Source organism: Jaculus jaculus, chromosome 11 (genome assembly GCF_020740685.1).
Source record: "Jaculus jaculus isolate mJacJac1 chromosome 11, mJacJac1.mat.Y.cur, whole genome shotgun sequence".
Taxonomy (NCBI): Eukaryota; Metazoa; Chordata; class Mammalia; order Rodentia; family Dipodidae; genus Jaculus; species Jaculus jaculus.
Genome location: NC_059112.1, coordinates 50,312,997 through 50,326,723, shown reverse-complemented (window position 1 = coordinate 50,326,723; position 13,727 = coordinate 50,312,997). Strand labels below are relative to the sequence as shown.

General features: G+C 41.1%; 1 protein-coding gene across 5 annotated transcripts in view; it reads right to left on the bottom strand.

Annotated features, from left to right (window-relative positions):
- Positions 1-13,727, bottom strand: part of Prom1 (prominin 1) — a 121,899-nt gene that overhangs the window by 59,124 nt on the left and 49,048 nt on the right. For 4 of the 5 annotated variants that reach the window (XM_045161859.1, XM_045161861.1, XM_045161863.1 and 1 more), the window contains exons 4-5: positions 11,717-11,743; positions 9,526-9,731 (exon numbers count right to left, since the gene is read on the bottom strand). In XM_045161859.1, coding sequence (XP_045017794.1) covers positions 9,526-9,731; positions 11,717-11,743 — 233 coding nt within the window. The remainder of the gene's footprint in view (positions 1-9,525; positions 9,732-11,716; positions 11,744-13,727) is intronic. The other variant, XM_004656142.2, reaches the window with a different exon arrangement.

Below are 13,727 nucleotides of genomic sequence, written 5' to 3'. Positions count from 1 at the left end.
ATGTACTTATGAAAAGAACACTTTTCTCCATGTAAAACATACTTAATAAAAAGTTTTATAGCTGCAGAGATTGCTTAGTGGTTAAGGTACTTGCTTGCAAAGCCTACAGACCTAGGTTCAAATCTCAATACCCACGTAAGCCAGATGCACAAGGTGGTACATGCATCTAGAGTTTGTTTGTAGTGGCTACAGGTCCTGGCAGTGCTTGCTCTCTTTCTCTCTCTCTCTCTCTCTCTCTCTCTCTCTCTCCCTCTCTCTCTCTCTCTCTCTCTCTCAAATAAATAAATAAATAATGGGCTGGAGAAATGGCTTAGCAGTTAAGGCACTTGCCTGCAAAGCCTAAGGACCCAGTTTCGATGCCCCAGAACCCATGTAAGCCAGATGCAACAAGTGGTACATGCATCTGGAATATGTTTGCGGTGACTAGAGGCCCTGGTATATAAAGAGAATAGAAAGGGAGGGGGGACTTAAGAGGATGGTATTGTACATGTGTAAGTAAAAGAACAGATTAATGGGGATGGAAAGGCCTAAGTGAGGTCAGGAAAGAGACTAAGAAAAGGAAAAGTGGAGGAAGGGCTAATCAAAATCTAAGAGGGTATGAGTAATTCATATGGAAAACTAATTTTTGGACAAATGCACAACCAGAAGCCACAGATTGTTGCTAGAAAATTTTCAGTGCTAGCGATGAAATACCTTCCAGTGAGTTGTTGGCCAGGAAGTTCCCTGATGCCCCCAAAATATTACAGGCCATTGCCAAGGCTCTTGGTTTCCCACTAGGAATATATGATAAGACCCTATTGCTGAAGACTCCACATACTTGTGCTGCAAGGCCACTGAGAAACCCTGCTGGAGCTGAGCTGAAGACCTCCTCCATGTAGACAAGCTAGCAGAAAGCTGGAAAAAGCTATACTGCATGCGGCTCCATGGGAGACAAGAAATCACCAGTGAAGATTCTCAAGAGTGGACACTGCAAGCCTTAAATCTAGCCAGCCAGGCCAAATGAGCCAACATGTACAATAGTGGCATGTCTGTTATGAGGGAAACCAACAACTTTCTACTTGGACTGGAGGCATGCTCCACTGGAGGGAATATATGCCTGATACTGAAAACCTATGCCAAGGGAAGTCATGAGCCCTGGGGGCGTAACGTCTGCTGGTGGGCTAAATGTATATACTATGCTCACCAAACTGCCCAGTAAGCACTTCTCTTAATATTCATACCCATATGTTAATGCTACTCTCACTTTTGGTTAGAGAATCTTCTCTTTTCAGATGGTGGTGACCTTGAGATAACTCAGAAGACACCATAGTGCTGAGAAGAAGTGACAGAGGAGTACGCAGCACTGAAATATTTCTATCACACCTTCCAAGGTGCAGGGTCCATTGAGGAAGAGGTAGCGGAAACAATGTAAGAGCCAAAGGAAGGATAGAACTACTTACAATGCACTCTTCCAGACACAAAATGGCTTGGATGTCCATGAGCTAGCAGGGCCTAACACTACCTACAAAAGGCCATCATAATAGGAGAAAAAGATTATGACATCAAAACAAAAGAAAGACTGTTTAAGAAGGGGAGGGGATATGATGGAGTGGAGTTGCAAAGGGAAAGTGTGTGTGTGGGGGGAATTACCATGTTTTATTGTCTATAGTTATGGAAGCTGTTAATAAAAAAAAAAAAAAATTCAGGGCTGGGAGATTTAGCACTTAAGGCATTTGCCTGCAAAGCCAAAGGATCCTGGTTTGACTCTTCAGGACCCACGTAAACCAGATACATAAGGAAGCATATGCATCTGGAGTTCGTCTGCAGTGGGTGGAGACCCTGGTGTGCCCATTCTTATTCTCTCTCTCTCTCTCCCTCTTTCTGCAGAAAAAAATTTAAAAATTAAAAAGAATTTATAAAAACTGCTTTATAAATGCTTCATGAAAGACATCTTATAAGCAAGATTACTATATATCAAGATAAACTTTTCTAGTGCATCAAAAATGACTAAATTTAATCACATTAGGGACTCCTAATATTTTCCAGCTATTGTCAATCTTTTCACTTTATATTAGATTATTCCATTTTTTTTTACAAAGCATTTGAACTTTCAATTTTTAAATTTTAGCAGTTAATTTTCAGATAGGTCTAGTGGTATACATGTGAAAACGTCAACACTCAGCAGGCTGAGATGAGAGGAGCCCAGAGTTCCAGGCCTGCAAGGGCTGCACTGGCGGAGACTCAGTCTCGAAAGACCTCAAGTAACAGCTCATAGCCAAGGTCCTACTGGGTTTGAACACTAGATGGCAGCAAGGAATGAAAGAGATAGCAAAACACCATGTTTAACCCTCAGAAGCAACAAATCAAAATTGCTATTTTATAATCATCCAGTGGAAAGTCTCTGTGTAAGATTTTAGAACAATTTTACAAATAACAAAAAAACCTTGTGAAAATACCAAAAATTAATAAATTGCCTATTAAGCAAAAGCAGTTTCTTGGTCTTTATAAATACACACACAATGTAGAGGGACAAGTTGTCCTAATTTTGCTATTGAAGAATTCCACATTATGAGATAAAAGTGGACACTCCTCCTGCTTAAAAGCTAGTGTCAGTTAAAACCCATCTTCCCAGCATAGCATTATACAGGTCCAAGCACTGAACATGGCTTCTTGTGGCTAACAAGTTACAGTGGGATGAATACTAGAACCAGGAACATAGCTTTTGTGTCTGGTTCCTCCTCTGGCAAGTCGTTGGGCATGCTTAGAAGAGTCACTTTTCTTGTGAGCCTCATTTAGTAACTGGGAAAAGCCAATTTAAATCTCATTATATAAATTGGGCCCAATGCTGCTTAGATTGCATGAGTGTTCCTCAAGCACAAAGGAGAGAAGAGTTCTGGAGGCTCCTTCTGATAGCATCTCAGAAAGTAGATAAAAAATATTCTCTACCATTTAGAATGACTATCTTATATAGCCCACACTTTCCATCCTAAATTTCAATGTTTTTAGAAAGACAACTTTGTGCCTTAGTAATAATCAGTTGTGGATGATATTTGTGCAAATATGGCCAAGTGGCTCAAAATGGTTTGGAGCTATGTGCTAAAGAAACAAGCATATGAATTAAGTTTTCTGTACTTTAACAACCACTAGTGAACTGTTAGGGTATGGGCTACTAAGAGAAATTTACCTAACACCAAAAGGGAGTAAAACTTCCTTCCTTGAATAGCCCTTTGCTGACACTTGAAATAATGCTTTTAACTTATGGAAACCAGATACTTTTATGCAACATAATGAAATGTCCTAAAATTTTGAGAAGGTGGGAATTTTTATGGCATAATGGTATTACAAATTTTCTACGCTTTATGGCAAAACTCATATCCTCACACATATGCTTATAAGTAGACGTAAAGCTTTTACTGACTAAACCTTTAAAATTTGAAGCAATTTTTTTCTACCAATTTTTGCTGACAATGAAATTAGCCAGTGAGTGCCAAATAAATGTTTTTAGTCTGTAACTGATCTGTTACTATTATAATTTATTTAAATTTTAAATAGCTAGACCTCTCATGATCTTCAGGCATGCTACAGTTCCATTTCTTTTTCTTAGACTCTTCTAGCTTCCAGGCCAGGAGTTAATGACCATATCCTAACAACTTTGAGGACAGCCAGCTTCCCAGGGACAGGGTTACATCAACTCACCAGGGCAACAGAAGCAAAGGTGATTAGGCACTCAGAAACTGAGAAAGACTCAGTAGAAGTTAAAGTGGTTTTTTTTTTTTCCATAAATATGCTTTTGGAAATTGTGAAAGATGTAGAGGTAACAAGTGCACAAGAAGGGAAAGCTGGCTTTTCATGGAGTGCAACCCATCTGTGGAACCAGCCCACGGGGAGGTGGAAACCCAATCTCCTACTGGTGCCCAGACAAACCATATAAACATGTGTCTAGGTCCCAAAAGCTCATATTCCATAGCTGCCTTTTGGAAAAGCTCTAACAAAGAAAGCACTCCTCATGTGTGCTCCACACAGATGGGGCAATCTCTCAGAAACAAAATAAAAAGAGCTTTAAAATCTTTGGTATAAAAAAGAATTAAATGAAAAATAGATTAGTAAAAACTAATATTTAAACAAACTTCATATCATTATAAGAGTTAGAATCAATAAATAAAATTGAGTCCAATAGAAAATAAACAGAGAGGCAAGCATAGTGGTGCATGCCTTTCATCCTAGCTGAGTTTGAAATAGGAGTATTGCTGTGAGTTCAAGGCAATCCTGAAACTACATAGAGAATTCCAGGTCAGCCTGGGCTAGAGTGAGACCCTACCTGAGAAAAAAAAGAAAAAAGAAAAGTAAGTACTGTGCCTGGGTTTTGAAAAACTTTTAAAAAATCATTATCGGGTTGGAGAGATGGATTAGCAGTTAAGCACTTGCCCGTGAAGCCTAAGGACCCCGGTTCGAGGCTCAATTCCCCAGGACCCATGTTAGCCAGATGAACAAGGGGGCGCACGCATCTGGAGTTCATTTGCAGTGGATGGAGGCCTTGGCGCTCCCTTTCTCTCTCTCTTTCCCTCTTTCTCTCTCTGTCTGTTGCTCTCAAATAAATAAAAATAAACAAAAATTTAAAAAAATAGTTTAAAAAATCATTATCAAAAGCCCTGTGTGGTGGTGCACGCCTTTAATCCCAGCACTCAGGAGGCAGAAGTAGGAGGATCGCCGTGAGTTTAACCTACCCTGAGCCTACATAGTGAATTCCAGGTCAGCCTGGACTAGAGTGAGACCCTACCTTGAAAACCCCCCAAAAAATAAAAATCATAATCAAAAACTATTTATCAAGGGCTGGGGAGATTGTTCAGTGGGTGAAGTGCTTACACAAGCAAAAGGTCCTAAGTTCAGATCACCAGTCCTCACATAAAACGCAGGGCCAGATGGCACATGCCCCTGTAGTCCCAGCACTGGCGAAGTGTAGACAGGGAAAGCTAGTCTAGCCAAATCCATGAGCTCTAGGTTCAGTGAGAAACTTTGTCGCAAAGAATAAGGTGAAGAGCTACTGATGAAGAACTCCAGCACAGGCCTCTGGCCATCACACAGATGCACACCACGCACTCATGAACATGGACACACAAGCACACAATGTAAAGTGTTAACCATTTCTGCTGAGGTCAACATGAGCTGGAGGCCAGGGAGAGCTCCGCCTGCACTTTCATGTTTTCCCTGCTGTTGACTGTGGGTGGCATTTGCACCCTCTTCTCTTTACCTAGTATTCTAACTTTGTGATGTGTTTTCTTCTCTGTCTTCACTTTCCCTCTGCTTTTCATCATTCCCAGAAGCTTTGATTACTTGCAAACAATGTTTAGCTGTTATTCAATTCCTGATGCTTAAGAGGTTTCAAAGAGGCATCATCAAAGTAGCTACAATATACTGTGAAGCTCAAGGCAAAGATCCTTAAATTTCTTGTCTTAAGTTGAATAAATGGAAAAAAAAATCCCATATACTACTCTCATTTAGACTTATTTGTAATTTATACACAAATTCAATGTACAAGGTAAAATCAAATTAGTTTTAAATCTGTCACAACCTAAAACAGTACATCACTTTTGTTTCAATTGTACTGAAATATAAATGATGATTTTCAAATTAATATTCTAAATGCTTACAAAAACATTTTAAGTGAATATGTAGGAAAGATTAGAATCAAGGGATTTAAAAAAGAAGAATTTTCCCAATTAATGTGTACTTGGAAAACAAAAGAAACATATCTAAATTTGTTTGATGAGTCTGCATCTGAAGAACAAAGATAATCATCACATTAATTTTACAAATAAATGGAATTCATACTTACTTCTTATTTTGCAAATATATGTATGCATGTGTATGTGTGTGTATGTATGTGTGTGTGTGTATATATGTGGTAAATAACTCAGGCAGTTCAGAATGAAGAACAAATTACATGAAACACAAACAGAAGACCAATTTAAGACTAACTGAGCAAACTTGTCTCCCTGCTCCTCCCAGGTCCCTGATCCGGGTTCTGCATTCTGGTCTGTGTGTCCAAGGGGGCACAGAGGCATGGAATGGGAGTGGTACTGGAGGAGACAAATGACCCACTGCACTCCGCCCAGCCCCAGCTGGAACCACAGCGGAACTGGGAAAATGAGCAAGAGTGCTGCTTTCTCCGGGAACCTGGTATCTGCAAAAGGGTGAAGGAGACACTGAGGATACCCGACACCTACCAAAGCAGAGATCCAGAGGCTCCTCAGAGCCCATCACTGAAGTAGACTTAAAATGTTCACAGCACGGCTCACGGAATTTTGCAGAAGAGAGGATGGAAAGATTGTTAGAGCTACAAGTTGGGACATTATGCACAGAGACATTGCCTCTTCCCCATAACTGACTGCTGCCCCCAAAATGCATGACCCACAATTCCCATGGGGTGGACATGCATCCCCAATGAGGAGGGCCTCTTGGAAAAGTGGCAGGGATGAGGGAAAAGGATGGCACCAGCATGTGTTGTTTACATACTAAGTATGTCCATATGGAATAAAAATAAATTTTTAAAAAAGACTGAAAGGGGGAGGGGATTTGATGGAGAGTGGAGTTGTGAAGGGTAAAGTGAGAGGAGAGGGAATTATCATGGTTTATTGTATATAATTATGGAACTTTGTATATAATTATGGAACTTTGTCAATTAATAAAAAATAAGTAAGGAAAAATTAACAAAAAAAGAGGAATCTGGGCTGGGAGATGGCTGAGCAGTTAAGGTGCTTGCCTGTGAAGCGTAAGGACCCAGGTTCAATTCTCCCATACCCACGTAAAGTCAAATGCACAAGGCGGCACATGCATTTGGAGTTCATTTGCAATGGCTAGAGGTCCTGGTGTACCCATTCTCTTCCCTCCTCTCTTTCTATTTGCCTCTTCCTCTCTTTTTCTCTCAAATAAATAAATATTTAAAAAAAACAAAAAGGAATCCATTATAAAGTACATACTGCATTCAAAAGACTGAAAACCCATAATTAGGTATGTAAATACTTATTGAGGTAGGCAAATCGGTACGATAATTTTCCTGAAACTAATATATTTATTTATACCAATAAAAAACGATTAACTAGTTAAGTAGCTAAATGTTAACAAGCCCTAAAGGCAATGTGTTCAAATGACAGTTTCGGATCTGAATCCCACCTTTGGTGTCTAGGGCATACAGATGAGAAGCAAGTCTTTGAATGAATGAAGCTTGTTAAGTCTCTGGCTTCCAGGGAATGCTAATGTAACCCCATTTAGTCTGACAGGCCTTTGGCTATAACTGACATTCTTTTGGTCACTAAGAAGAAGTTAAGTATCTACCAGGCTGCAGGGGGCTAAGTATCCCTGGGAAGACTTCAAACACAAAGGGGAAAGAGACAGACAATTGGAATTTCCATTGTCTAGATTCTAAACCGCTTTTCAGAATGAGTGAAGGGAGAGTCAAGTTATGTATGCAGAGAGCCAGCCAGCCGGACAAGAGATATGCACATTTCAAGTTCATAGCAAGAGCATACAGAATCCCAAGGTGACCTACTGCTATAGAAGTAACATATTTACTTGGGTCCTGTTGGCACAACACTGGTCAGTCTATTATTTCACCATTTTCAGCGAAGTTGTGTCTTGCTTAAATAATCCCTGCTGTAGAAACAAGTGCTAATACCTTGATGTTTGTCATTTACAGGGATCCTCAGTTGTCCATGTTTCATTTCTAGCTTAATTCAGTAAATAATACCCAAACCTGGACATTAACACAGGAGTGAAGTTGCTGAGCTCAAGCAAGAAGCTCCTTCCTTCTGCCCAATAACCCACCATTGCTTCTCCTTCTTCCTGCTAGCCTGCTTGTCAGCCCTTCCATGGACATTGTATGCAAATAAAACCAACTTTGTGCCTCCCTTCTTTGTTGTTTTTTTTTTTTTTTGGTTTTTCGAGGTAGGGTCTCACTCTGGTCCAGGCTGACCTGGAATTAACTCTGTCATCTCAGGGTGGCCTTGAACTCATGGCAATCCTCCTACCTCTGCCTCCCGAGTGCTGGGATTAAAGGCGTGCACCACCACGCCCGGCTCCTTCTTTGTTGTTTTTAAAAAATATTTTTATCTTTCTTTATTTGAGAGAGAGAAATAGGTGTTGGGGGAGGAGAATGGGCACACCAGGGCCTCCAGCCACTGCAAATGAACTCCAGATGCGTGTGGCCCCCTTGTGCATCTGGCTTACATGGGTCCTGGGGAATTGAACCTGGGTCCTTTAACTTTGCAGGCAAGCACCTTAACCACTAAGCCATTTCTCCAGCCCCCCTCCTTTGTTTTGAATCACAGTTGCCAGGTTATACTCAGAATCAGTGAGCTGCCATTTTCATGTCATCTCTTAGACAGTATCCTAACAACAGGGTCGAGTTGCTGTGTCTCTCAATGCACAGGCTCCATTCTAGTGACAGATCCCCCAAGCCATGCAACGTAGCCAGACGGTACACACTTAAGGACCTAGATGTGGGGTTTACAGCTACAACTTTTCCCAGTAAGACTTAAGGTTTATGTTTAAATTCTTAAAATTATTTTCACTCAAACATGAAAAATCTGACAGCTACTGAACAAACATGGTGTTTGGAAAAGATAAGCAGAATGTTGAGTGCCAGCCTTGTTTTGTTGTCTGGATCCATCAGGTCTATCTTGGCGCTATCCACTTCCTTTCTGCTAAGTTTGAAATACTCATTGGATACATGACGAAATATGGAACAATAACTGAAAATCATAAGGGGACCAGTGTCCTGATTGACATTCTTCAGTGGAGAATAAGTTTGGATTCAGAAAAACATCTTCACTTTACAAGCAGTGCATTTCTTATCTGCCCACCAACTTCAGAACTCCTGTCAGCACCAAGAACTGTAGTAGAAGCATCCTAAATTATGAATGTGTTCTAGACTTCACAAAGAAGGTAGTAAATAAGAGACAAGTTCAAGAAAAGGCGATTTAGAAATTATTAGAAAGTTAACTGTGTTCAACAGTATTCACAAATTTCTAAACTACAAGGACTCTAGCACCCATCAGCACTACTTTGGAATAACTAACAAACCAGCTGGAAAGGCAGGCTCCACCTTCCTGCATGGTGTCAGCTCCACATGGCACAGCAGGGGTCCACCCCAAAGGTAAATGGTTTAGGCCAGTGAATAATGACCAGAACTTTTTCCGCAAAAGGGGAAACTACTAAAGTGGGCCCAACAAGTAAGTTAGGACAGCTTCCTTACTATACTAAATTTTTGAATCATCATCCTAGCCAAATACGTGAAGTGTCCCTACCTGTTTTGTTTTTGTAGTTACTAATTTTTTTTGTGTGTGTGTTACTTTAAACTCATGGGTATAGCAGGGTGTGCCGACACATGCAGGCTAGTCAGAGCTACATGGTAAGTTCAAAACCAGCCTAAATTACATAGATCACAAATATAAATGAATAAATAAATCTCATGGGCTTATGAGTTAAAAGGAGACATCCCACATTACTCTAAAACATGTGCAGTAAGCTGTTGTGTGAGATTCCACTTGCCTCATAAGTATGCAAATCACCAAGAGGGAGATTGCAAAGCATTTCCTCCGGAAGGGGCCATTTTCCTTCTGTCGCTGGTGCATTTCTCCACCACATTTGTTACAGCAACGGCATATAGAAAAGAAGCAGCCCACGAGAGGCATGAAAAGAATGAACAGCAATCCCAGGATAGCGCAGATGAGAATGCCAATCTCATAGTAGGCAACCTGCCAGTGAAAAGGAAAGAAACAGCACACACTGTGACACAGAGCTGGAAGGAGAGCATGCCACGGTGTACATACTTCACTGTCTTAGCCTGTTCACCACTGTATCACAATATCTATGTGTGTTCAGATCATTTTCCATCTTGAAGCTTCTTCGCCCTAAGGAAGCAGAGATCTAAGTTATTAGAATGTATAGGGCAAAAGGCTAATGTATTCCTTTCCGTTGCCAGCAAGCTAAGTGCAGGGTCAAATGGAAAACCATTTATTTTTAACCTCAAAGGTATTTTGTGTGTTTTTAAGTGGTACAGTAAGTTTTTGCATAACAAACCATTTGCATATAGTGTGCCTTATATCAGAAAATAGATGAGAAATTATTAAAGATTTTAAACAATCTAGATGGGAGCAGTTACTGAAAAGTATATGTTCACAAAAGAATACAGAATCTATCTAGATTTAGAACAGAGGCTCAGACTTTCTGAGTCAGCAAGTCATGCTTCTGTCCATACACTGAAAATGACATCATGGCCCTTGTCAGATCACTATGAAATTTAGAGGTGGTATGTGGTTAAAGAGAAAGTACCTTCTGAATAGCAGCCCCATTGTGGACATTCACTGAGTTTAACTTCTTATGCCACCTATGAGGCAGACCCGGTGAGACTTGGCAGCCTATGTCTCCCAACAGCCATTACTACCTTCCAGATATAATTATGGGACCTAAGTGGGTTTTCATTATGACTGCTGTCTCTATTCTGGGATGCATGGAACAATGCAACTGAATAATGAAGTTTATCTCATTGTAATTCATGCATGAAGTCACACTTCTGAAGAATGGCAGAAAATCACAGGCTGGCATTTGGCCACCTAGATAACAATGGATGCAAAAGTCAAGACGAGCACAGTGAAGCCACACATTGAGAGCAGATGTAACATCCAACTTCCATCTGGTAATCTCATCCTCCCCTTTCTTCTACAGTGATGGGGGAAGTAAGTGCCCTTCCATTACCATGAGTCTTGCAATCAGTAGGAGGGCTTCAGGGCGGGCACTCCCTCGACATTGTCTCCCTCTACATTGTCATTGTGGCATCTTCCATCTTCCAATGACACAACCAGCCAAAGGAAATAATGATTATTATTATTTTTTTTTTTTTTTGGTTCTTCAAGGCAGGGTCTCACTCTAGCCCAAGATGACCTGGAATTCACTATGCACTCTCAGGGTGGTCTTGAACTCACAGCGATCCTCCTACCTCTGCCTCCTAGATGCTGGGATAAAAGGTGTGTGCCACCACACCAGCCGATCTTTGTTGATGTCTGCAGAACTTAAAAGCATCTTGACTAGGAGAGTATGATCAGATGAGTACCATCTGACCACCTGCTATGAGAAAGTATGTAAATCACTTCTAAATTATTGACAAAATGAACTTGGTGACAAATTCTCTCATCTTGCTGACTTTTTAAATAATCACCTTCTTTGCTTCAATACCTGTCTCTTGATTTAATCCACATGTTATGTTGATGACTTTGTAGAGAGCATAAGCATCAGAGTCATGGATATCCCACTAGTGGGATCCTGGGTCCCTAACCTGGAAAGTGCTCTATTAGCAGGAGTTCTACAAGTATATTGCAAGGAAGAATGGGAACTTACACATCTTACTGTGAAAACAACTAGCCAGGTGCCCAACTCACAGTCAGTATCTAATAATAATTTAACTTGATGCACAAGTGTTCACATATGAAGCCAGGTGCATATGGCACTTCAGTACATCCACTTCAATATTAAGATTAAAATATTGAAGAGAAAAAAGTTGAAATATTTAAAAGCAAAGGGGAGAGGAAGAGAGGAAGAAAGAGAGAATAGGCATACATGTGCCACTTCATACAATCTTGTCTGACCTTTGGGCATATTATAGAGTATCTTGACAATAAGATCAAAATACTACTCACTGCCTCAAGACAAACAACATGAAACAGATGTCAGACACACAGCTTACCTTGAGAGCCAAAACTACATTTTCTGGCTGTGGAAGTCAAAGCAGTTGAAGAGTTTGTGTGTGGCAGAGGCAGCATGCATCAAAAAAACAGAAAGTCACATGAGTGATTAACCACAACCACAGAGAAAAAGCAAGGATAGAGCTGAAATATGAAAGGAACACAACATGAGTATCTGAGAAAGTGTTTCAAGTCAAGTTGTAAAGTTTTCACTTGTGTTCCTGAAAGGCTATCAAGCAGTATAATAGCAGTCACAGGAAGGAGAGTGAGGAAGTTGTGTGTGCCAGCACACTAGCCACATGATCTGCATGAGCTAGGGAAGCAAGTCCCAGAGCTAGGGGCAACTTCCTCCACATTGTTCTATGATGAGATTCAGTGAGGTTCCATTGTTTTCAGTGCAGACTTCCCAGTTTGGCTCTACATGACCTGATCTTGACTCCATGTCCGCATTCTTCTTGACCATCCTAACTTGTTTGCTGTCATTCTATCAAATGTCCTAAGACTGTGTCATTTGCCCTCTCTCTTCCCAATGATGCCTCCTCACATACAGTATCTCCAAACCAAACTCAAATATCAATGTAAATGGTACCTTCTCCAAGAAGTCTGGGCTGCTATACACTTCTTTCACACTACCTTGGAACCCTGTACCTGCCATTTGACATAACTTATTCCACTTAGAAGAACTGGACCCCTCATGGCCTTCTCCTGTGCTATACTACCTCCAGCAGAGCAAGACCTATGATGGTGACACTCACTTTTCCCTCCCTAGTACCCAGAGCAGGAACTGGCATGCAACAATTACTCAACCCAAATGGAATCAACTGATAAACTAATAGAATGGAAGCCATGACCTCAAACCAGCGACTACTCCACAGTGGTCCTGAGACCTGGGACAAGTAGTGAGGGAGATGGACCAGTTGACAAGGAGAGAGTCAAGTTGAGGCTAGGAATGTTCTAGTAAGCTAAACTTGCTGTTTATAAGACCACCCTTTTAGTGATCTATGCATTAGGAGAAACAAAGCCATTGTGGTTGCTATAGTTGATTTAAAATATCCTTTTGTGGGGCTGGAGAGATGGCTTAGCGGTTAAGTGCTCGCCTGTGAAGCCTAAGGACGCTTGTTCGAGGCTTGATTCCCCAGGACCCACGTTAGCCAGATGCACAAGGGGGCGCACGTGTCTGGAGTTCGTTTGCAGTGGCTGGAAGCCCTGGCGCGCCCATTCTCTCTCTTTCTCTCTCTCTTAGTCTTTCTCTCTCTGTCGCTCTCAAAAATTAAAAAAATAAACAAAAAAAATCCTTTTGTGATGAAATAAAATGAGGTGGCTCTGTCATTCTCCAAATAATTTAAAGAAATTTTTTTCAAGAAATCTGAAAGTATACAAATATTGCCTTAGATGGCAGATCTTCACAGATCAGAAAGAACAATGATCATGATTCTAATAAGTTTTCTTTGTTGTTGTTGTTTGTGTGCGGCAAGGGTGTATGTGTTTGCATATTTGTGAACACGTGGGGGTGTGCATGCACAGAGAGACCAGAGGTTGAGGACAGGGTCTTCCTTGACTGATCTCCACTTATTTACTAAAGCAGGTCTCACACTTGAACCCAGAGCTCACCAATTGTACTATTCTTGCTAGCCAAATTGTCCCAGGTGACCTCAGTCTCTGCCTAACAATGCTGGAACAAACTACAGGTGGGCCACCACACCCAGCCAGCATTTACATGGGTGCTGGGGACCCAAACTGTGGTCCTCACAGCTGCACCACAAGCACTTTGTCCACTGAGCTCTCTTCCCGGCCTGAGTCTAGTAATTTCTTTTTCTAAGGTAGGGCCTCATTCTAGCCCAGGCTGACCTGGAATTCACTATGTCATCTCAGGGTAGCCTTGAACTCACAGTGATCCTCCTACCTCTGCCTCCTGAGTGCTGGGATTAAAGGCGTGTGCCACCATGCCTGGCAAGTCTAGTAATTTTTAAGTGAGGCATTCAAAATACTGGGGGTGGGAGCAGCTCAGCTACA